The 18430-nt window shown below is 34.5% G+C and overlaps 1 protein-coding gene and 1 long non-coding RNA gene across 3 annotated transcripts in view; one reads left to right on the top strand and one right to left on the bottom strand.

Annotated features, from left to right (window-relative positions):
* LOC141545676 (uncharacterized) overlaps positions 1 to 18430 on the bottom strand; it is a 76884-nt gene that overhangs the window by 34150 nt on the left and 24304 nt on the right. The gene's annotated exons all lie outside the window — the stretch shown is intronic.
* Positions 1 to 18430, top strand: part of LARP1B (La ribonucleoprotein 1B) — an 85085-nt gene that overhangs the window by 53646 nt on the left and 13009 nt on the right. For both annotated transcript variants that reach the window (XM_074272857.1, XM_074272856.1), the window contains 4 exons: positions 337 to 705; positions 8740 to 8863; positions 14003 to 14214; positions 15884 to 15990. In XM_074272857.1, the coding sequence (XP_074128958.1) occupies positions 337 to 705; positions 8740 to 8863; positions 14003 to 14214; positions 15884 to 15990 (812 nt within the window). The remainder of the gene's footprint in view (positions 1 to 336; positions 706 to 8739; positions 8864 to 14002; positions 14215 to 15883; positions 15991 to 18430) is intronic.

Here is an 18430-nt window from a genome sequence, read left to right as displayed (position 1 = left end):
TATGAGGTTGCAATGGCAAATGATCAAAATTTATTGTCTTGTCTTGAGTGAGTTAGTCTATCTCTTTAGAGGACTTCAGTCTTGTATGTGTGTGTGCACGCATGTGTGCATGCACTCGTTTGAGAGAGAGAGATTGGTCTGAGAGCAACCTTTTTCTAGCGAATTGGTATTTTATTCATCTGACCACTTAGTGGGACTATGACATAAGATGGGAAAATGACATTCAGGGTAGATTATATGTATTAATAGCTCAGTTATTATAACTTTACAGAATTAAACTCTAATTTAGTGGATCTGAATGTTCTTAAATGTGAAGGGCAAATAATTTTTCTTCAGGAATCAATGGCCACACCTGAAGAAGCATCAAATCAATCCCAACAACCTTCAGAGGAACAAGAACAAGAGGAGCTTGACTTTTTGTTTGATGAAGAAATGGAACAAATAGAGGGACGAAAAAACACCTTTACTGATTGGTCTGATAATGATTCAGATTATGAAATTGATGATCAGGATTTAAACAAGATTTTGATTGTGACTCAGACACCACCTTATATGCGAAAACATCCTGGTGGAGATCGTACAGGCAACCATGTGTCCCGTGCAAAAATTACATCGGAACTTGCTAAAGTCATCAATGATGGTTTATATTATTATGAACAAGATTTGTGGATGGAGGAAGATGAAAATGAACATGCAACAATGAAGGTAATTATTTTGATCATGAAATCTAGTGTTACCTAAATTTTTTTGGTAAATGTTTGAAAGAGAACTTTTCTCCTATTAATGCATTTTTCTTCCATAGAGCAACATTGTTGTTATAAAAGTTTCCGTCCTTTGTCATCAGACTTTTTGTGTGAATTTTGATGGTTATCAAGAGAGTTTTTGCCATAAGAAAATTTAAAACATGATTTCTTTAAAGCAAATATTGGTCTTGCAAGAAAAGTAATAGTTATATTACATTTTTAAAATTGAAAGAAATGCTTGTTTTTATATAGAATTTTTCAAGCAAGTTGTTTAAAATGAAAAGATACTTTTTTCTTGAAAAGAAAAGTCATTAATTTTATTAAAAAGCCTCAGCCAAAACTATATATTGGAAATTTATAAAGTTTGTAAGCTTTAGAAAGGTATTTTTTGACCCAGTTGTCCTAGATTTGGGAAACAGTGAATTGTAGTGGAAAGAATGCTGAATTTGGGATTGTAAGAAGTGAATTTAAACCTGGTTACTTGTGTGACCCTGAGCAAATCACTCAATTTCTGAGCCTAAGTTTATTTGTTCATAAAATGAGGTGATTGGAGTAGATGATAAATCTCTAAGGTGTCTTCTTGCTTCTAAATTTTCTATCCAGTAATCCTATAAGAACATTTTTAGAAAGAAAAAATTTTTTTTCTAAAAATTTATGGAAATATGACTAGTTGTAGGAAGCTAGCAGTGATTTGAATCCCAGGTATTGAGGAATAAACAGTCAAGTGTAGTGGAGTACTATAATGCAATTAATAACAAATAGGAGTAATATAAAGTGATGGAAAGACTTGACTATATTAATGTAAAGTGAAGGAAAATGAGGTTGGTTGGTTTGCTCATTAACTGACTTTGTAAAAGGAAAATAGTTCAGCTGCTAAAGGACAAAGACTTAGGGAAAAACACAAGGGAATATCTGAATTGTGTAGATACCTATATGTTGAAAGTCATTAAGGAAAGTTTAATAGTAAATATAATTTTAATTGGTTTTGTTTAAAATTCAAAATAGGTATTTTTTAAGCACACATTAAGATTTACAAACTTTTTATGCAAATTTTTTTTAACTTATTAATGTCAAAGCATGGTTCAAAGTCCCCTGGGGAAGACTTCTTTAATTCTCTTATTCAAAATAATAGCTTACTCCTCTGAAGCATCATAGCACTTTGTTTTTTATATGTATATATCTATCTGCCTGACCGTGTCTCTCATATGTGTGTATATGTATGTGTATGTGTGTATATATATGTATGTATATTTTATATTCATTACATATTTATCACATTCTTACTTTATAATAGATTTATTTGTTTATGTGTTTCAACTGTGAGAATGTAAGTTTCTTATGGACAGATCTTTGTATTTCTTCATCACTACTAAGCATCTTGCATATAGTTGGAACTTACCAAGCATTTTTTGAATAATTTTAATCATCTGAATTCACTTTATTGGGGAATAATTTTAGGAGTATAGTTAAGTTTAAAAGTGATGGAATTCTTTGCTGTAGTAAGAACTAGGACATGGATTATTTTGGTGTAACTTAGAAATTAAACCTTTAAGATATTAACATTTCAGAAAATTATATTTGTTGCTATATATTTTGTAAGTTATTCAGTAACTCTGAGCCCAACATACTAGGTGTTCTGCAGGTGGTAAAAGATAAGCATAAAACTTACCTTATAACTGAGTTGAAAAGGTAAGACAAGACATATGCAGAAGAAATAATTAGAGATTAGCTATAACTCAGGACTGAATGATATGATACAAAAATTAAATACTTTTGAGAAACTCAAAAGAATAGGAGGGAATAGGATTTGACCCAGAAAGGGTATTGTGGGCAGTAAGCAAAAACAAAAAAACAAAAAACAAAAAAAAACGAGTAGATTCAGAGGTTTGATTTGGAAAATAGGGTATGTGTATGGTAGAGGCAGCTTAGGAATAGTCTTGAGGACTAGACATGACTTGAGAAAGTAGTAACAAATACTACACTACCACAAGCTCAGATGCAGAATGCAGTTTTTAGGAAAATTAATATGTAGTGTTAAATATTCTAAAGAAAGGAAGGAAATCAGTTGGGAAGCTATTGCAGGAATTCAGCTATGAAGTAAGGACCTCTTCCTAAATTAAAAGGGCAGCAGGAAGAGAGGAAAGAAAAGAGAGGAAGAAGTAAATTGAAAGACTCTTTGAGATAAGAAGTTGCAGTACTTCTTGAATAGAGAACATCAAAAAAGAGGAAGATTTCCAAGGCAGTGCCAAAGGTTCTAGCTTAAGAAACAAGAATGGAAATATAATGATTTATTAAAATATGAGAGTTTGCAAGAGATGTACTGGAGGAAATAATACTAAATTCAGTTTTGAAAATGTTGAAAGGGGGTGAACAATTCAGTTGTGTCCATGTAGAATGATCCCAATCTTTTCAAGATCTCTTTTTTTTTCCCCCCTCAGAAACACAGCAGTAGAGAACAGAAATTACTGCTAGCAATGCAATATGGGTGTCCTGCAGCCTAATAGTGAGAGCTGAAGCCATGAACGTAGACAGCCACCAGGAGATTGACCAGGTAGAAAGCTAAGGGCAGAGGCCTGCAGATCAGATAGGCTCTGCAGTGGTGCTTGTGAAGGATAGGGAGGTGAGCCACGAGAGGGATAGTAAGTATCTCAAGAAGTAGCTCTTGTCTAGAAGGCACTAAGGACCTTTAGGCTAGGAAAACACTTTTTTGTGGGGACAGTGTCCTTGTTACCTCCTCTGCTAATGACTCTGAAAAAAGTGGGAATATGGCACTGGAGAAAGTCTGGGAGTATGGGCTTGAATGTCATCTTTGTTACTTGATATTTGTGTAACCTTAGGCAGTTTGTCTAAATTTCTTACTTTATAAAATCTGGGATTGAACTCCTTGATCTTTTGAGGCTTTCTTTCTCCCATTTATGTTCCCATGCTACAATATTTTACTTCCCAGGAATACCTTTTCAAGTTGACAAAGTTAAAAAAAAATTTGAAAAAAATTTTTTGAAGTACTAATTGTTTTGCTTTGTTTTTTACATATTTTCATTCTGAATATATTCTTTTTATCTCTTCTACAATTCAGCTATTTATTAAATAGTTATTATGTGGAAAGCACTACTAGGCAGTAGAGATTTTTTAAAAAGGCAAAGAAGTCTTTGACCTCAATAAGCTTAATACATTTGGTAGGATGCAACTTGTAAACTGTTAGCTAAGTGCATAATCATTGGAAGGGAGAGTTCTAATAATTGGAAGTGATCAGAAAAGACTTTTTATAGGAGATGGCAGGATCCATAAAAAAAAGTAAGGTAAGGAAGGGGAGTATATTAAAGGTGAGTGTATGTGTGGGAAGCAAGGGATAACTGGGAGAGGGGAATGTAGGAAAAGTCATGGAGGCTGAAAAGTGAAAAATTCATCATTCATAAAAAAGTTAGCATGTTAGGTTGGGTGTGTGAAAGAGAATACTATACTATAAAATGAGTTTGTAAATGGTATGTGAAAGCCTGATTACAGAGGACTTTAAATACCTGTCTCAGGAGTTTTGTTTTGACCTAGATGTGATTGCAAACCACTGGAGATTTTTAGCAGAACAGTGACATAATATTAATTTTAGACAGTTATATGGAGGATAAAATAGAGAGGTGAGAAACTAGAGGCAGGGAGACAGATGACTTAGGAAGCCATAATAGTCTAAGAAAGAGATGATGACTTGTACTATGGCATGCTTATATCAAGATAAGAAGAGAGATAGGAAAAATATTGTGATGATACAATTGCAAGTAGTCAAAAACTATAAAAAGTAAGAGAGAGGGAAGTCTCTAAGGTTGGGGTTGATCAGAAAAATGCTGGCCCTCAATGGAAATAGGTAATCTTGATGAATAGTTTGGGATGGAGAAGAGAATGAATTCTAGCAAGCTCTATTTTAAACATGCTGAGTTTAAGAAGTCTGGGTAACATTGAAGTGAACATATCTAGCTGTCAATTGTTGACACAGGATGGGAGTTTAAAAAAGGGATTGGGCATCATTTTCATAAGGGAAGATAATTTGATAATTTATCTTCCAAGTGTTTTTTATTTAAATTAATTTTTTAATTAAAAAATTTAAATTTAAATACAAAATGAGAAAAGAAAAAAAATTACCATATATACAGTAGACCATAAGAGAGGATTCAATACTGCATTTCCATTTCAAGAAATCTATGGGGGCAGCTAGGTGGTGCAGTGGATAGAGCACCAGCCCTGAAGTCAGGAGGACCCTGGGTTCAAATGTGACCTCAGACACTTAACACTTCCTGACTGTGTGACCCTGGGCAAGTCACTTAGCCCCAATTGCCTCAGCAAAAAGAAAGAAGAAAAAAAAATCTATATAACAAATACTACACATTATTTTGAAAACATGTGTATTGTTCATTGCTGTGCACTTTTTACTTTATATTTTTCTCCCTTCTCTTATCCACCCTAAAGAAGGTTACAAAGAATTGACAAAGGGTGGATGCATACACATATACATAGATATCTATAAATATATGCACATATACACATGTACATATATATGTACATATATATGTATATATATACACATGTACATCCATATATATATATGGATGTGATGCTTATTTCTGTTTCTCTGAAAGCTGATAATATTTTGTTTCATAAGTCCAAGTTTTCCCATCTTTTTCTAAATCAACCAATTCATCATTTATTGCACCACAGCAATCCTATCTGAAAGAGAGTCTATGAAAGGTTTTCCCCAATTTTCTTCATTCCTTCTGTTCTTGGCTACATAGGCTTTATTTAACCAAGAAATAATCAAAATTATCCTTTTTATACATACATACATACACACACATATACTTTATATAAAATATAGTTAAAATCTGAACACTGCTGAATCTACTTCCTTTACATCTTTTTTTCTCTGGTCTCTTTAAGTTACAGATCTTTTGGTCTTTCAAATGAACTTTGTTGTAATTGTTTCTAACTAAAAACAATTTTTAAGTAATTTTGAGATGACATTGAATAAATAGATTTCCCCCCCTTAGGCAATTGGGGTTAAGTGACTTGTCCAGGGTCATACAGCCAGGAAGTCGGTCAGATTTGAACTCAGGTCCTTCTGACAGGGCTGGTGCTCTATCCACTGTACCACCTAGCTGCCCCAGATAGTTCCCTCTTTAACCTATTCCTAATGAGAGTAAGGTTCCAGTACTACCTGTCCTCTCCTATTAGCTTTTTCTTTATCAGTATTATCTTTTATGTATCATTTATTTGTGATAATTACTTTTTTATGTTTTCTTACAGTTTTACCTTTTTTAGTATCACTCCATACTTGTCTCAGCCCATGCCTTTCTTTTAAATTATCTAAATAATGATGACAATCATGAGTACTTCAATATTTCCATATATACAAAGTAAACATTTTGATTTTATTGAATCCCTTATAATTGGTTTTTAATGTTTACCTTTTATTTCTCCTGAATGCTGTATGTTGGATTTTTCCCTTAAGTTTTGGGCTCCTGAAAAGTGTTGAGATAAAGAGAACATAAAAAAGAAGAGCAATTAAGACAAAGTCTATATATATTGAGGAGCACTTCAGAGGGAAAGGATGAGGAGGTAGTTGTTAAAGGAGGTTGAATTCAGGAATATATATGGAATAGTATAAGGTTAGAGGGAAGACCATAGATTTATACATTAAAAGCTTGTAGCCTTGGAGAGAACAAATTCAGTTAAGCTATGGAATTGTGGAAGATATACTTTAAGAGATTGGAAAGTAAATAGTTGATGAGAAAATGGAAATAACATGAGGAGATAGCTTTTTGGGAACTTGACTGGGAAAGGGAAAAGAATTGTATAATGATAGCTTGAAAGGATAGCAAAATGCTTTAAAAATGGGGGAGTTGGATACTGTTTTAGAGACTGCTATAGGAAAAAAGAAAAAATAGGGGACAATAGAAGAGTTTTTCTCAAAGGTGAGCAGAATAGGAGAGAAGAGGAAACTCATGGTGGGTGTCCTCTTATTCTTATTTTCATTTCTTATAATTAAAGAACTTCTGCTGAGAAGAAGTGAGGAATGGATTGGGGATAGGAGGTAGCTGAAAGATTTGCCCTAAATGCTGAGGAACACATAATTGAGAGTCATTTAGGGAAAATGAAAATGGTTCCTTTGCAATTGACAATGAAAGTTTATGTTGAAAAGATAATTTTTTTTTAATTATAGCTTTTTATTTACAAGATATACACATGGGTAAATTTTCAGCATTTACAATTGCAAAACCTTTTGTTCCAACTTTTCCCCTCATTTCCCCACCCCTTCCCCCAGATGGCAGGTTGACCAAAACATGTTAAATATATTAAAGTATAAATTAAATACAATATATGTACACATGTCCAAACAATTATTTTGCTGTACAAAAAGAATCGAGACTTCGAAATATTGTACAATTAACCTGTGAAGGAAATAAAAAATGCAGGCATCTAAAAAATTGAGGGATTGGGAATTCTTTGTAGTAGTTCATAGTTATCTCCCAGAGTTCTTTCGCTGGGTGTAGCTGGTTTAATTCATTACAGCTCTATTGGTGGCCATGTCCAAAAGATCATCTTTTTAATGAACATGAAGAATCCCTTTAGTGATGTTTACCAATGTTAAAGCAAATGCCAAATGTGAATAGTGTGAGTAATTCAAGCTTTAGGATTGGTGATAGGATAAAGGAAGTAAAGAATTCAGAGATTCTTACCTGTGGAGTCGGATGGAATAGTCTTGACTTGGATCTTTACTGAGACTAGAGCAACAGGGTTTGAAGGTCTTAATTAATATGAATGAAGAACAGGTTTATTGATGGTCAGTTATTCAGTCAATAAGCATTGACAAGAAAGCAACATCTAAGGTACAGCAGTCCCTATATGCGATGGAGACACATTGAAGGGTATATATGAGAGTTGAGACTGGTGAAGTGGGAAATCAGAATGTTTGAGGAACATCATTGTGCCCTAAGTAAGGTGTTTGAGTTTAGTCTGGAGACATTGTGAACCAAGTGGATCACAGAAGCTAAAGTTTGGTAATGTAGAATGATGGAATTAAATTGCAAAGTTATAGCAATAGAGGGGGATAGTTTTCTTACTGGTTATGTTGTGGTAACTAAAAGAAGGAACACTCAATCTAGTTTTACAGAAGATGGCCACTTTCTTCTAGAGGGGGCTGTTTTCTTGAATTCCAGAAGATGGCAAGAAAGTTGGTTGAAGTGAAGAAATTTAGGGTAGATAAGTTGGTTAACAAGAGAGCAAGGGTTTTTTGGGCACTAGGCAACATGAAGAGACACGTTGGACAAGTCAGTTATTGAACTAAACGATCTCCAATACCTTATTCAGCTCCACTGGTCTATTCTGTGGAAGAATAGATGAGTTGTAGATTGGAGAAGAGGCAGGCATGGATTGAATAGGGCTGTCACTGATTTACAATGAAAAGGGGAGTTAGGTTTGAGAATCTGTCTCTCATGAAGTGGAAAAAGAATCAGTAAGGCCATCTGCCCTCTTTAGTAATGTCCTTTCCTCTTTGCCAAATTTTGTTTGTCTTTACAACTGCCTCTGTGTTTATTTTTTGTATTGCTGGCACTTTGCACATACAGTCTTTTCTTATAAGCTTCTCACGTGTGTAAATTTGTATGCCAGGAAGGTGCTGCGGCTTTCCTGCTTCATCTTCTCTACAATCCTAGGACAGCCTAGTGCTCAGTAGTGCTGGTATCTGACTGGTGTATCTTCTCTTTTAAAGTGTATGTAAAATGTGTATCAATGTACATAATTATTTGAGGTAACTATTTCAAGCTATGTGCAGTATATTCAAAAGTGCAATCACTTAAAATGTCAGTTTTGTTGAATTTGTTGTAAACATTATGACTATGTTTGTTCCTGTTAACAGATTCATTTTTGAAATTGGTATGTACAAATTGTCTTTTATGAAATTATTTTCCAATTTAGTAATTAGTAGTAATGCAGCTTCCTTATTCTAATTCAGCAAGAAGTTGAAAACTTTAAGAAGCTAAATCTTATTAGTAAAGAGCAATTTGAGACTCTAGCACCTGAACCTCCCTTTGAGCCAAATCTAGACGTTCCTGTAGGACCCTCACAGTCTCAACAAGGTATGTAAATTTCTTTTTTCTCTACACTTTAAATCACTTTAATGATGTTCCTTCTTCTGTTTGTTTTTCTTGGTTCTAGATCATAGAGACTGCAGAGTACAGTCATTTATAAATTCTGTCATATAAATACAATTAGCCAACTATACAAATAAGCTTAAATAAATGTATTTCTGAATGCCCAGATTTTCCTGGGCAAGTGATTTCTAAATTGGAACACCTGTTATAACCGACTAACTTTATGAATGGGAATGGAATAATCATTTATTAGACAATTATGTGCCCCAGGTATCTGAGTTGAACACTTTGCAACTATTATCTCGTTTAATCCTCACAATTACAAGATAGATGCTACTATGTTCCCCATTTTATAGATGAGGAAACTGTCAGAGATTCAGTGACTTGCACAGAATCCCAAAGATGTAATTTTCTGAGTCTGGATTTGAACTCAGGCCTTCTTAACTCCAGATCATTATGTCCTTTTCCCCCACCCCTTTCTCACATTTCTTATTTATTCATTTAAAAAATGTTTTTTATTATTAAGAGGTTTTTATTTACAAAGCATACGCATGGGTAAATTTTCCAACATTGACCCTTGCATAATCTTTTGTTGCAAATTTTCCCCTTCTTTTCTCCCATCTCCTCCCCTATTCTGGCAAGTATATGTTCTTTTTTTTGTGCTAATTATCAGGAATAGTCCCTCCAGTCAGTAAAGGCTATGGTTACCTACATAGTGTTACTTCCAGGCTGCAGGGAAAGTTTTTGTTTTAAATAAATGAAGGGATCTCTTAGGTTGACATTTTCATGTGTGAAATTTGGTATCTAGTCATTCTCTCACTTGAGGCAAAGGTTCCTGAGAAAGGTGTAACATGCAAGCCCTACTATTTATTGTTATTGTCATAATGATCAGTTCCTGGGAAAGGTGTAACATGTAAGCCCTACTCTTTATTGTTATTGTCATAATGATCAGAACATTTCTTGAGAGCAGATTTTGATAGAGAGTATGGAGTTCCCTAAATGGATAGACATAGACCAGCTGGAGGCAGGTGTGGTGTAAGGCAGCAGGAGTCAAAGGCTTAGTACAGCTCTCAGCTCTGTCAATGACTGCTGACATTGGGCAAGTCACAATTTTCTTTGTGTGTTGAATAATTTCTGCTGTACTCAGTGACCTCTGACTTCTTTTCCAGCTTTAGATCAGTGATTTTATGGTCTTGTGACACTTGTTACTCTGGGGCAGTGGTGGGGCAAGGGCCACCAAAAAAAAAAAAAAAAACGGCTCTGTAAATCAGGGTAGACCTTGTGGTCTCATCTTAATTTTTTTGTCCTTCCTCAGTGTATCAATGGCTCTTTATCCAGAAAAGCAATTTTCTGTCGTCCTTGTCTCTCCATTGTGGCCTTCTAATTTTGATGCTGCCATTCTGACTATAGTGGAATGTAAATTTGAGTAACATATAAGACCTAGAAGTATGTAAGGAGCTGGGAGGGAAGAAATTAAGACACAGCCAGTGAAGGGCATTCTCAGATCTGAAAGCAAGGCATTATAGTGAGCTAGACAGCACTCTTGTTATTGAAGATTAGTCTATCAGGCACTAATGATACATATGTGAATATGAAGAAGAACCTACTCTGTAGGACCTCAGCAGTCTAGTAAATTCATTCATTCAACAACCATTTATGGAGCAGTGTAACAAGGTAGGGTGCCAATAGCTCTCACCTCTTATCTCATTGCCCTTTTTTTAGGGAATGGTTGTGATAGAATAGGCTTATGCCCTTTCCTCAGTTTCTGGTGCAATTGTGAGAGATGTGATGGTATACAAAAAGTAAAGATGACATGAAGATAACATTTCAACAGCAACTTTGTTTTAAAATGTTAATATTTTTAGTGAGTTGTGTGATTGAATAGGTTTCATTATTTTGGAAAATGTTGATTTAATATTTGTTATTTGTAGTAATTTGAAGGCCTAGTTCTAAGTTCCATTTATTTCGCAATTTGTTTTGAATGGTTGTCACAGGTAAAACTAGATCCTTCACAAAGATTACAAGATGCAGATAGGAGAAATGCATTTTTTGTCCCCTTTTCCCCCCATTTAATGGTTTTTTTTTTCAATTACATGTAAAGATAGTTTTCAACATTCACGTTTTAAAGAATTTTGAATTCCAATTTTTTCCCCTCCCTCACCTTCTTCCTCCTATAAACAGTTATTTTAAATATATTTACATATTAGTTAAGTTGTGAAAGAAAAAAGCAGAACAAAAGGGAAAAACCACATGAAAGAAAAAACAAAAATGAAACTATTATGTGTGCTTCAATCTGCATTCAGTCTCCATAGTTCTTTCACTGGATGCAAATGGCATTTTTCATTCCAAGGCTATTGGAGTTGTCTTGGATCGGTGCATTGCTGAGAAGAGTTAAATTGATCATCACAAAATTTTGCTGTTACTGTGTACAGTTTTCTCTTCATTCTGCTCACTTCACTCAGCATCAGGTCATGTAAGTCTCTCCAGGCCTCTCTGAAATCATCCTGCTGATAATTTTTCTTTCTTTTTTTTTTCTTTTCTTTTCTTTCTTTTCTTTTTTTTTTTTTTTTTTTTAATAACTTTTTATTGACAGAACATATGCCCGGATAATTTTTTACAACATTATTGCTTGCATTTACTTCTGTTCCGACTTTTCCCTTTCCTCCCTCCACTCACCTCCTCCCCTAGATGGCATACATGTTAATTATGTTATCGTATATCCTAGATACAATATATGTGTACCATATGTGAACCAAATAGTTTTCTTGTTGCATAGGGAGAATTGGATTTAGAAGGTAAAAATAATCTGGAAGAAAAACAAAAGTGCAAAGAGTTTATACTCATTTTCCAGTGTTTCTTTTCTGGGTGTGATTGATTCTGTCCATCAATGTTCAGTTGGAACTGAATTAGATCTTCTCTATATTGAAGATATCCACTTCCATCAGAATATATCCTCATGTAGTATCATTGTTAAAGTGTATAATGATCTCCTGGTTCTGCTCATTTCACTTAGCATCAGTTCATGTAAGTTTCTCCAAGCCTCTCTGTATTAATTCTGCTGGTCATTTCTTATAGAACAGTAATATTCCATAACATTCATATACCACAATTTACCGAACCATTCTCCAGTTGATGGTCATTGATTCATTTTCCAGTTTCTAGCCACTACGAAAAGGGCTGCCACAAACATTTTGGCACATACAGGTCCCTTTCCCTTCTTTAGTATTTCTTTGGGATATAAGCCCAGTAAGTCTGCTGATAATTTCTTATAGAATAACAGTATTCTATATCCAGCCATTCTGGAGAGCAATTTGGAACTATGCTCAAAAAGTTATCTAACTGTGCATACCCTTTGACCCAGCAGTGTTACTACTGGGCTTATATCCCAAGGAGATCTTAAAGAAGGGAAAGGGACCGGTATGTAGCAGAATGTTTATGGCAGTCCTTTTTATAGTGGCCAGAAACTGGAAACTAAGTGGATACCCATCAATTGGAGAATGGCTGAATAAATTGTGGTATATGAATATTATGGAATATTATTGTTCTGTAAGAAATTACCGACAGGATGATTTCAGAAAGGCCTGGAGAGATTTACATGAACTGATGCTGAGTGAAATGAGCAGGACCAGGAGATCATTGTATACTTCAACAACAATACTACATGATGATCAATTCTGATGGATGAGGCCATCTTCAACAATGAGATGAAGCAAATCAGTTCCAATTGAGCAGTAATGAACTGAGCCAACTACACCCAGCGAAAGAACTCTGGGAGATGATTATAAACCACTACAAGGAATTCCCAATTCCTCTGTTTTTGTCCGCCTGTATTTTTTATTTCCTTCACAGGCTAATTGTACACTATTTCAAACTCTGATTCTTTTTGTACAGCAAAACAAGTGTTTGGACATGTATATGTATATTGTATTTAATTTATACTTTAACATATTTAACATGTATTGTCCAACCTGCCATCTGGGAGGGGGGAAAGAGGGGAAAAATTAGAACAAAAGGTTTGGCAATTGTCAATGCTATAAAATTACCCATGCGTATATTTGGTAAATAAAAACTATTAAATTTAAAAAAAAAAAGTATTCTATTACCTTCACATTCCACACCTTATTCAGCCATTCCTCAACTGATGGGCATCCACTTGATTTCTACTTTTTTGCCAGCATAAAAATTGCTGCCTTGAAACATTTATTTGCACATGTGGATCTTTTCTCGTCTTTATAATGTATTTGGGATGTAGACCCACTAGTGAACACTACTGGTCCAAAGGGTATACACATTTTTATAATCCTTTGGTCATAATTAAAAATTGTTTGAGGAATGATTGTGTTTGCTGAATTTTGAGAGGCCCAAATAGGGACTGGGGTAGAGATGATGAGAACTCTGGGAAAGTGTTGCTCAGAGTATCAAAAAAGAATTTACAGAAAGACAGCTAGGATGTGCCAGGGGCAGAATTTGAACACAAGTCTTTCTAGTTCCAAGGTTTAGACTTTATTTTGCTCTGTTGCTTCACAGTGAAAAGGCAGTAATTTTAAATCACACACCATACACACACCATACAGGTAGAGTTCCATTTTTATATTTTTAGCAAGTAAGTGAGGTAAGGAGACGGAATTATTTTCCTAATATCAGTTGCTTTTGGGTACCTAGATCATAGTTCTTCCTAAGGAGCCTGACCCCTGAAACAAGGGAAGCTTGCCACAATCAGGGAGGGGATGGAAGGAAAGGGCAGTCTATGTATTAAGGGATTATAAAGATAAAGAGAGTAGTATATGTGGAGAGAAGTCCCATGATTCATTATTGTAGGGAGGGTGAAATATAAGTCTTCTCCCCTTATTCTTTGGTAGGTTTACTCTTGGGGGCCATGCAAGGAGTCCCCTGGAGGTTTATAGATCCCTCTTTGAACACTGCTTTATATGATACTTAAAAGAATGGGAGCATGATGCATAGTGAATCTGTATCAAATTACATGGGCAGAGCTGTGAAATCATGGTATCTCATCATGGTAAGCTGGTTTGGGATAAGAATTTATAAAACTGTATTCATTAGAGAAATTATGATCATCAAATTTTGGAATTGTGCTAACATTTTAATTGTCTTCCTATTTTACAGACTTGACTGATGAACTGGCTCATAAATTATTTGGTATTTCAGAAGTGTCTTCAACAACAATGGCTCGTTCTTTGCCAACAGCAGTTCCAGAATCTCCAAGAGTTCATCCTGCAAGAACACCCAAAACACCCCGTACACCTAGATTACAAGATCCAAACAAAACGCCAAGATTTTATCCTGTTGTGAAGGAACCGAAAGCCATTGATGTGAAGGTAAACTGAAAAACTCTAAATATTAAATGAGATGTGCTTTTAAAAGTTTCTATACATTTTTCTGGCCTACTTTAGATCCTAAGAAGTTCATACTAAAATGTATCTGTGACCTCACTATTGCAAATATATCTTCTAAATCATGTTTCTCATTAGGTCTTATGAGATTCTTGTTCATGATATTCTTTCTAGAAATCATAGGATCATTAATTTTACACAAAGAATTTGCCCACTGAACTAAAATGAGCTGTTATGAGCTTTTTAAAAAAAATATTTCAGGTACCAAGACAGCACTTTACCTGATTATGTCTCATTTCATATGGATGTACTTGACCTTACCACTTTTTCTAATTAAATATTTCCTTGACTCTCTTTCATAGTCTTGATTATTTTCAGATCTTAATTGGTAATATATTATTTAGTTAAACTAACCATCTACACTTTCCATTGTGATGTTGGACATCTATAATTTATATTTTTCAAAAATTATGATATTTCATTATTTCTACACTGTGAGGAGAGGTCTTCTACAAGATTTTTTTTGGGAGGGACGTGTCTTAGAATAAATTAGGACCCCAGAACACATTGTATGATTTTCTAAATGGTCTTCAGGACACTCTTTTATAACCCTAAGCTGAACTTATTCTCTGTCTGCACTATCTGTCCAAATATTTGTTATTGATCACCTAATCCTTCACATGTGTCCATCTGTATATTGTAGACTCAGACTTGTGTTTACATATATTAATAGAAGTTTCTCTCTTGAGTGGTCCCTATGGATTTCAATCAGTTCATTGTCATCTACAAATAGAATTTTGGAGAAGACCTCATTGCTTTTAGCACATTCCGCTTTCCTTTCAACTCTGTGCAGAACATAGTCTGAGGCAGTTGCAAATGCCTTTAGAACTCACAACTATTTGGCTTGATATTACTGATTTCAAGATATTGAAAAAAAAAGCGTTATCTTTGTGGTTGCAGAGGATCATTCCTATGGTTGCACATGTTAAAGAACCTTAGGAAACTGCCTTGGTGGAGGAACCTCAGTGCCTCAGTTTGTCCAACCAAGTTATGCTTTTTTAAAAAATTAAAAAAAAAAAAATTACCACTTTACCTTTCACTCAGTTTTGTGACCCTGAAAGTGTCTTGTTTTTTAGGAAGTCATTAGAAAATATCTCTCTTCTCAAGATTTCCGTCAAGGATATCCTTGTTATGAGAAGATGAGCATAGACCTTGGTAGTTTCTCTTCCTTCTCCCAAGATATCTTGAAAAATCCATCCTTAAGTGCTTTCAAAATTTCCACCTTCAAAGCATCATTAAGATATAGGAATTCATAAATAAAATTACCTTAGTGATGATGCTTTTGATGAGGAGATTACTTCTTTGAATTTGTGTAGTAAAGTTGAAGACATAATGAAATGATGAAGCTTCCTACTGCCTTAACCTCCTGTAGGTAGTTTTAACTACGAGCAAAACTACTTGTTTAAGTTATGAGACTAGTAATGTGTGAGAGAGAGAGAGAGATGTTTTGAGTTTTGTGACTTCATATGATTTCACAATGTGTTATCCATAGTATGAAAATGTTTTACCTGGTTTACTCTCAGAGGGTTTTAATTTACTTGTTAAGTTCACACTACTGAAAAGTAATTGCAATGTTTGACTTCTTTTCTTTTAGATTCCAAGAAAGAGAAAAACACGGCATAGTACAAACCCCCCTCTAGAGTGTCATGTTGGTTGGGTAATGGACTCCAGAGATCACAGGCCAAGAACGTCCTCCGTCAGGTAGGTACAGGATCTTTTGTTGTTCTTGATTGCACGTTATTAATGGGGGGGACAGAAGATATTGAGATTGAGCATTTGAAAATTGATGTGGCAGCTACCACAAGAGGGCAGAGACTATTTTCTCTTTTTTATTATGATACCTTCCCTTCCCTCTCTCCTGACCTTCCCTTCCTCCTCAGTTTCTAACACAGCATCTTGCATGTAGGAGGCATTTAGTGAATATTTGATGAATGAATGGAAAATGTTTCTAGGATATAAGAACCTAGAGACTGGAAAAATAGAAGAATTATGAGAAGAGGAACAAAGGATGAAAAGTAGAAATCGGTAGTAAATATGATAATAGGTCACTATTTGCGTTTTAAAACATAAATTCTTCTTTCCTTCTTTTAAGTGAATACAGATTTTCCAAAAAAAAAAAAAAAAAAAAAAAAAAAAAAAAAAAAAAAGACAGTTTTTAATCTTAATTTGCATATTACTCAGAATAGTAAAGATTCTCCTTTACAGAGGAATCATCTTAACACAAATCATCTCATTTTTAAATAAGCTAAACATCACTAGGTCATATTGTTTGTTTTGAAGGGCTCCCAGGACAAGGAGGCACATTAGTGAAGTCTTCAAATGGAAGCTGTCTGTCTACCTCCCTGTCAGGAGTATTGGAGAAGGGGTTTTCTCAGTATTCAGATTTGGGGATCTAATCAAGGTTTCTAATTCCTGATGTTTAGCAAGGTTTTTTTTTGGTTTTTTTGTTTTTGTTTTTTTTTGTTGTTGTTGTTGTTGTTATACCCTTTTTATATACAAAACATATGCATGGGTAATTTTTCAACATTGATCCTTGCAAAAAACTTATGTTTCAACTTTTCCCCCCCTTCCTCCCGCCCTCCCCCTTCCCGCTGAGATGGCAGGTAGTCCCATATGTGTTAAATATGTTAAATACAACATATGTATACATATTTATACAGTTATCTTATTGCACAAGAAAGATTGGATTTAGAAAGAAGGTAAAAATAACCTGAGAAGAAAAAACAAAAATGCAAGTAAACAATAACAGTAGAAATGTTATGTTGTGATCCATACTCATTTCACATAGTTCTCTCTCTGGGTGTAGCTGATTCTCTTCTTTACTGAACAATTGGAACTGATTTGGATCCTTTCATTGTTGAAGAGAACCATGTCCATCAGAATTGATCATCATGTAGTATTGTTTTTGAAGTATATCACTATATACTTCAAAAATAGTGATATTCTGGTTCTGCTCATTTCATTCAGCATCAGTTCATGTATATGTCTCTAAGCCTTTCTGTATTCATCCTGCTGGTCATTTCTTATTGAACAATAATATTCCATAACATTCATATTACCACAATTTACTCAGTTATTCTCCAGTTGATGGGCATCCCTTCAATTTCCAGTTATTTTTGCTACTACAAAGAGGGCTGCCACAAACATTTTTGCACACGTGGGTCCCTTTCCTTTCTTTAAGATCTCTTTGGGATATAAACCCAGTAGTAACACTGCTGTATCAAAAGGTGTGCACAGTTTGATAACTTTTTGAGTATAGTTCCAAATTGTTCTCCAGAATGGCCGGATTCTTTCACAACTCCACCAACAATGTATTAGTGTCCCAGTTTTCCCACACCCCCTCCAACATTCATCATTATATTTTCCTGTCATCTTAGCCAATCTGGCAGGTGTGTTAGTGGTATCTCAGAGTTATCTTAATTTGCATTTCTCTGATCAATAATTATTTGGAGCACCTTTTCATATGAGTAGAAATAGTTTCAATTTCTTCATCTGAGAATTGTCTGTTCATATATTCCTTCATAAATTCTTTCCTCCTCCACAGGTCTGAGAGGTAAACTATCCTATGTTCTTCTAATTTATTTTTAATCTCATTCTTTATGCCTAGGTCATGAACCCATTTTGATCTTATTTTGGTATGTGGTGTTAAGTGTGGGTCAATGCCTACTTTCTGTCATGCTTATTTCCAATTTTCCCAGGAATTTTTGTCAAACAATGAATTCTTATCCCAAAAGCTGGGGTCTTTGGGTTTGTCAAACACTAGATTATTAAAGTTATTGACTATTTTGTCCTTTGAATCTAACCTATTCTACCGATCATCTATTTCTTAAACAAAACCAAATGGTTTTGATGATTGCTGCTTTATAATGAAGTTTTAGATCAGGTACAGCTAGGCTACCTTCATTTGATTTTTTTTTTTTTTCCATTAGTTCTCTTAAAATTCCTAACCTTTTGTTTTTCCAGATAAATTTTGTTGGGTTTTTTTTTTTTTTTTTTTTTTTTTTTTTTAGGTCATTAAAATAGTTTCTTGAGAGTCTGATTGGTATAGCACTAAATAAACCGATTAGTTTAGGGAGTACTGTCCTTATTATATTTGCTCAACTTATCCAAGAGCATTTAATATTTTTTCAATTGTTTAGAT

Source organism: Sminthopsis crassicaudata, chromosome 6 (genome assembly GCF_048593235.1).
Source record: "Sminthopsis crassicaudata isolate SCR6 chromosome 6, ASM4859323v1, whole genome shotgun sequence".
NCBI lineage: Eukaryota > Metazoa > Chordata > Mammalia > Dasyuromorphia > Dasyuridae > Sminthopsis > Sminthopsis crassicaudata.
Note: the sequence above shows the minus strand (reverse complement) of the source record. Positions and strands in the feature narration are given on the sequence as shown.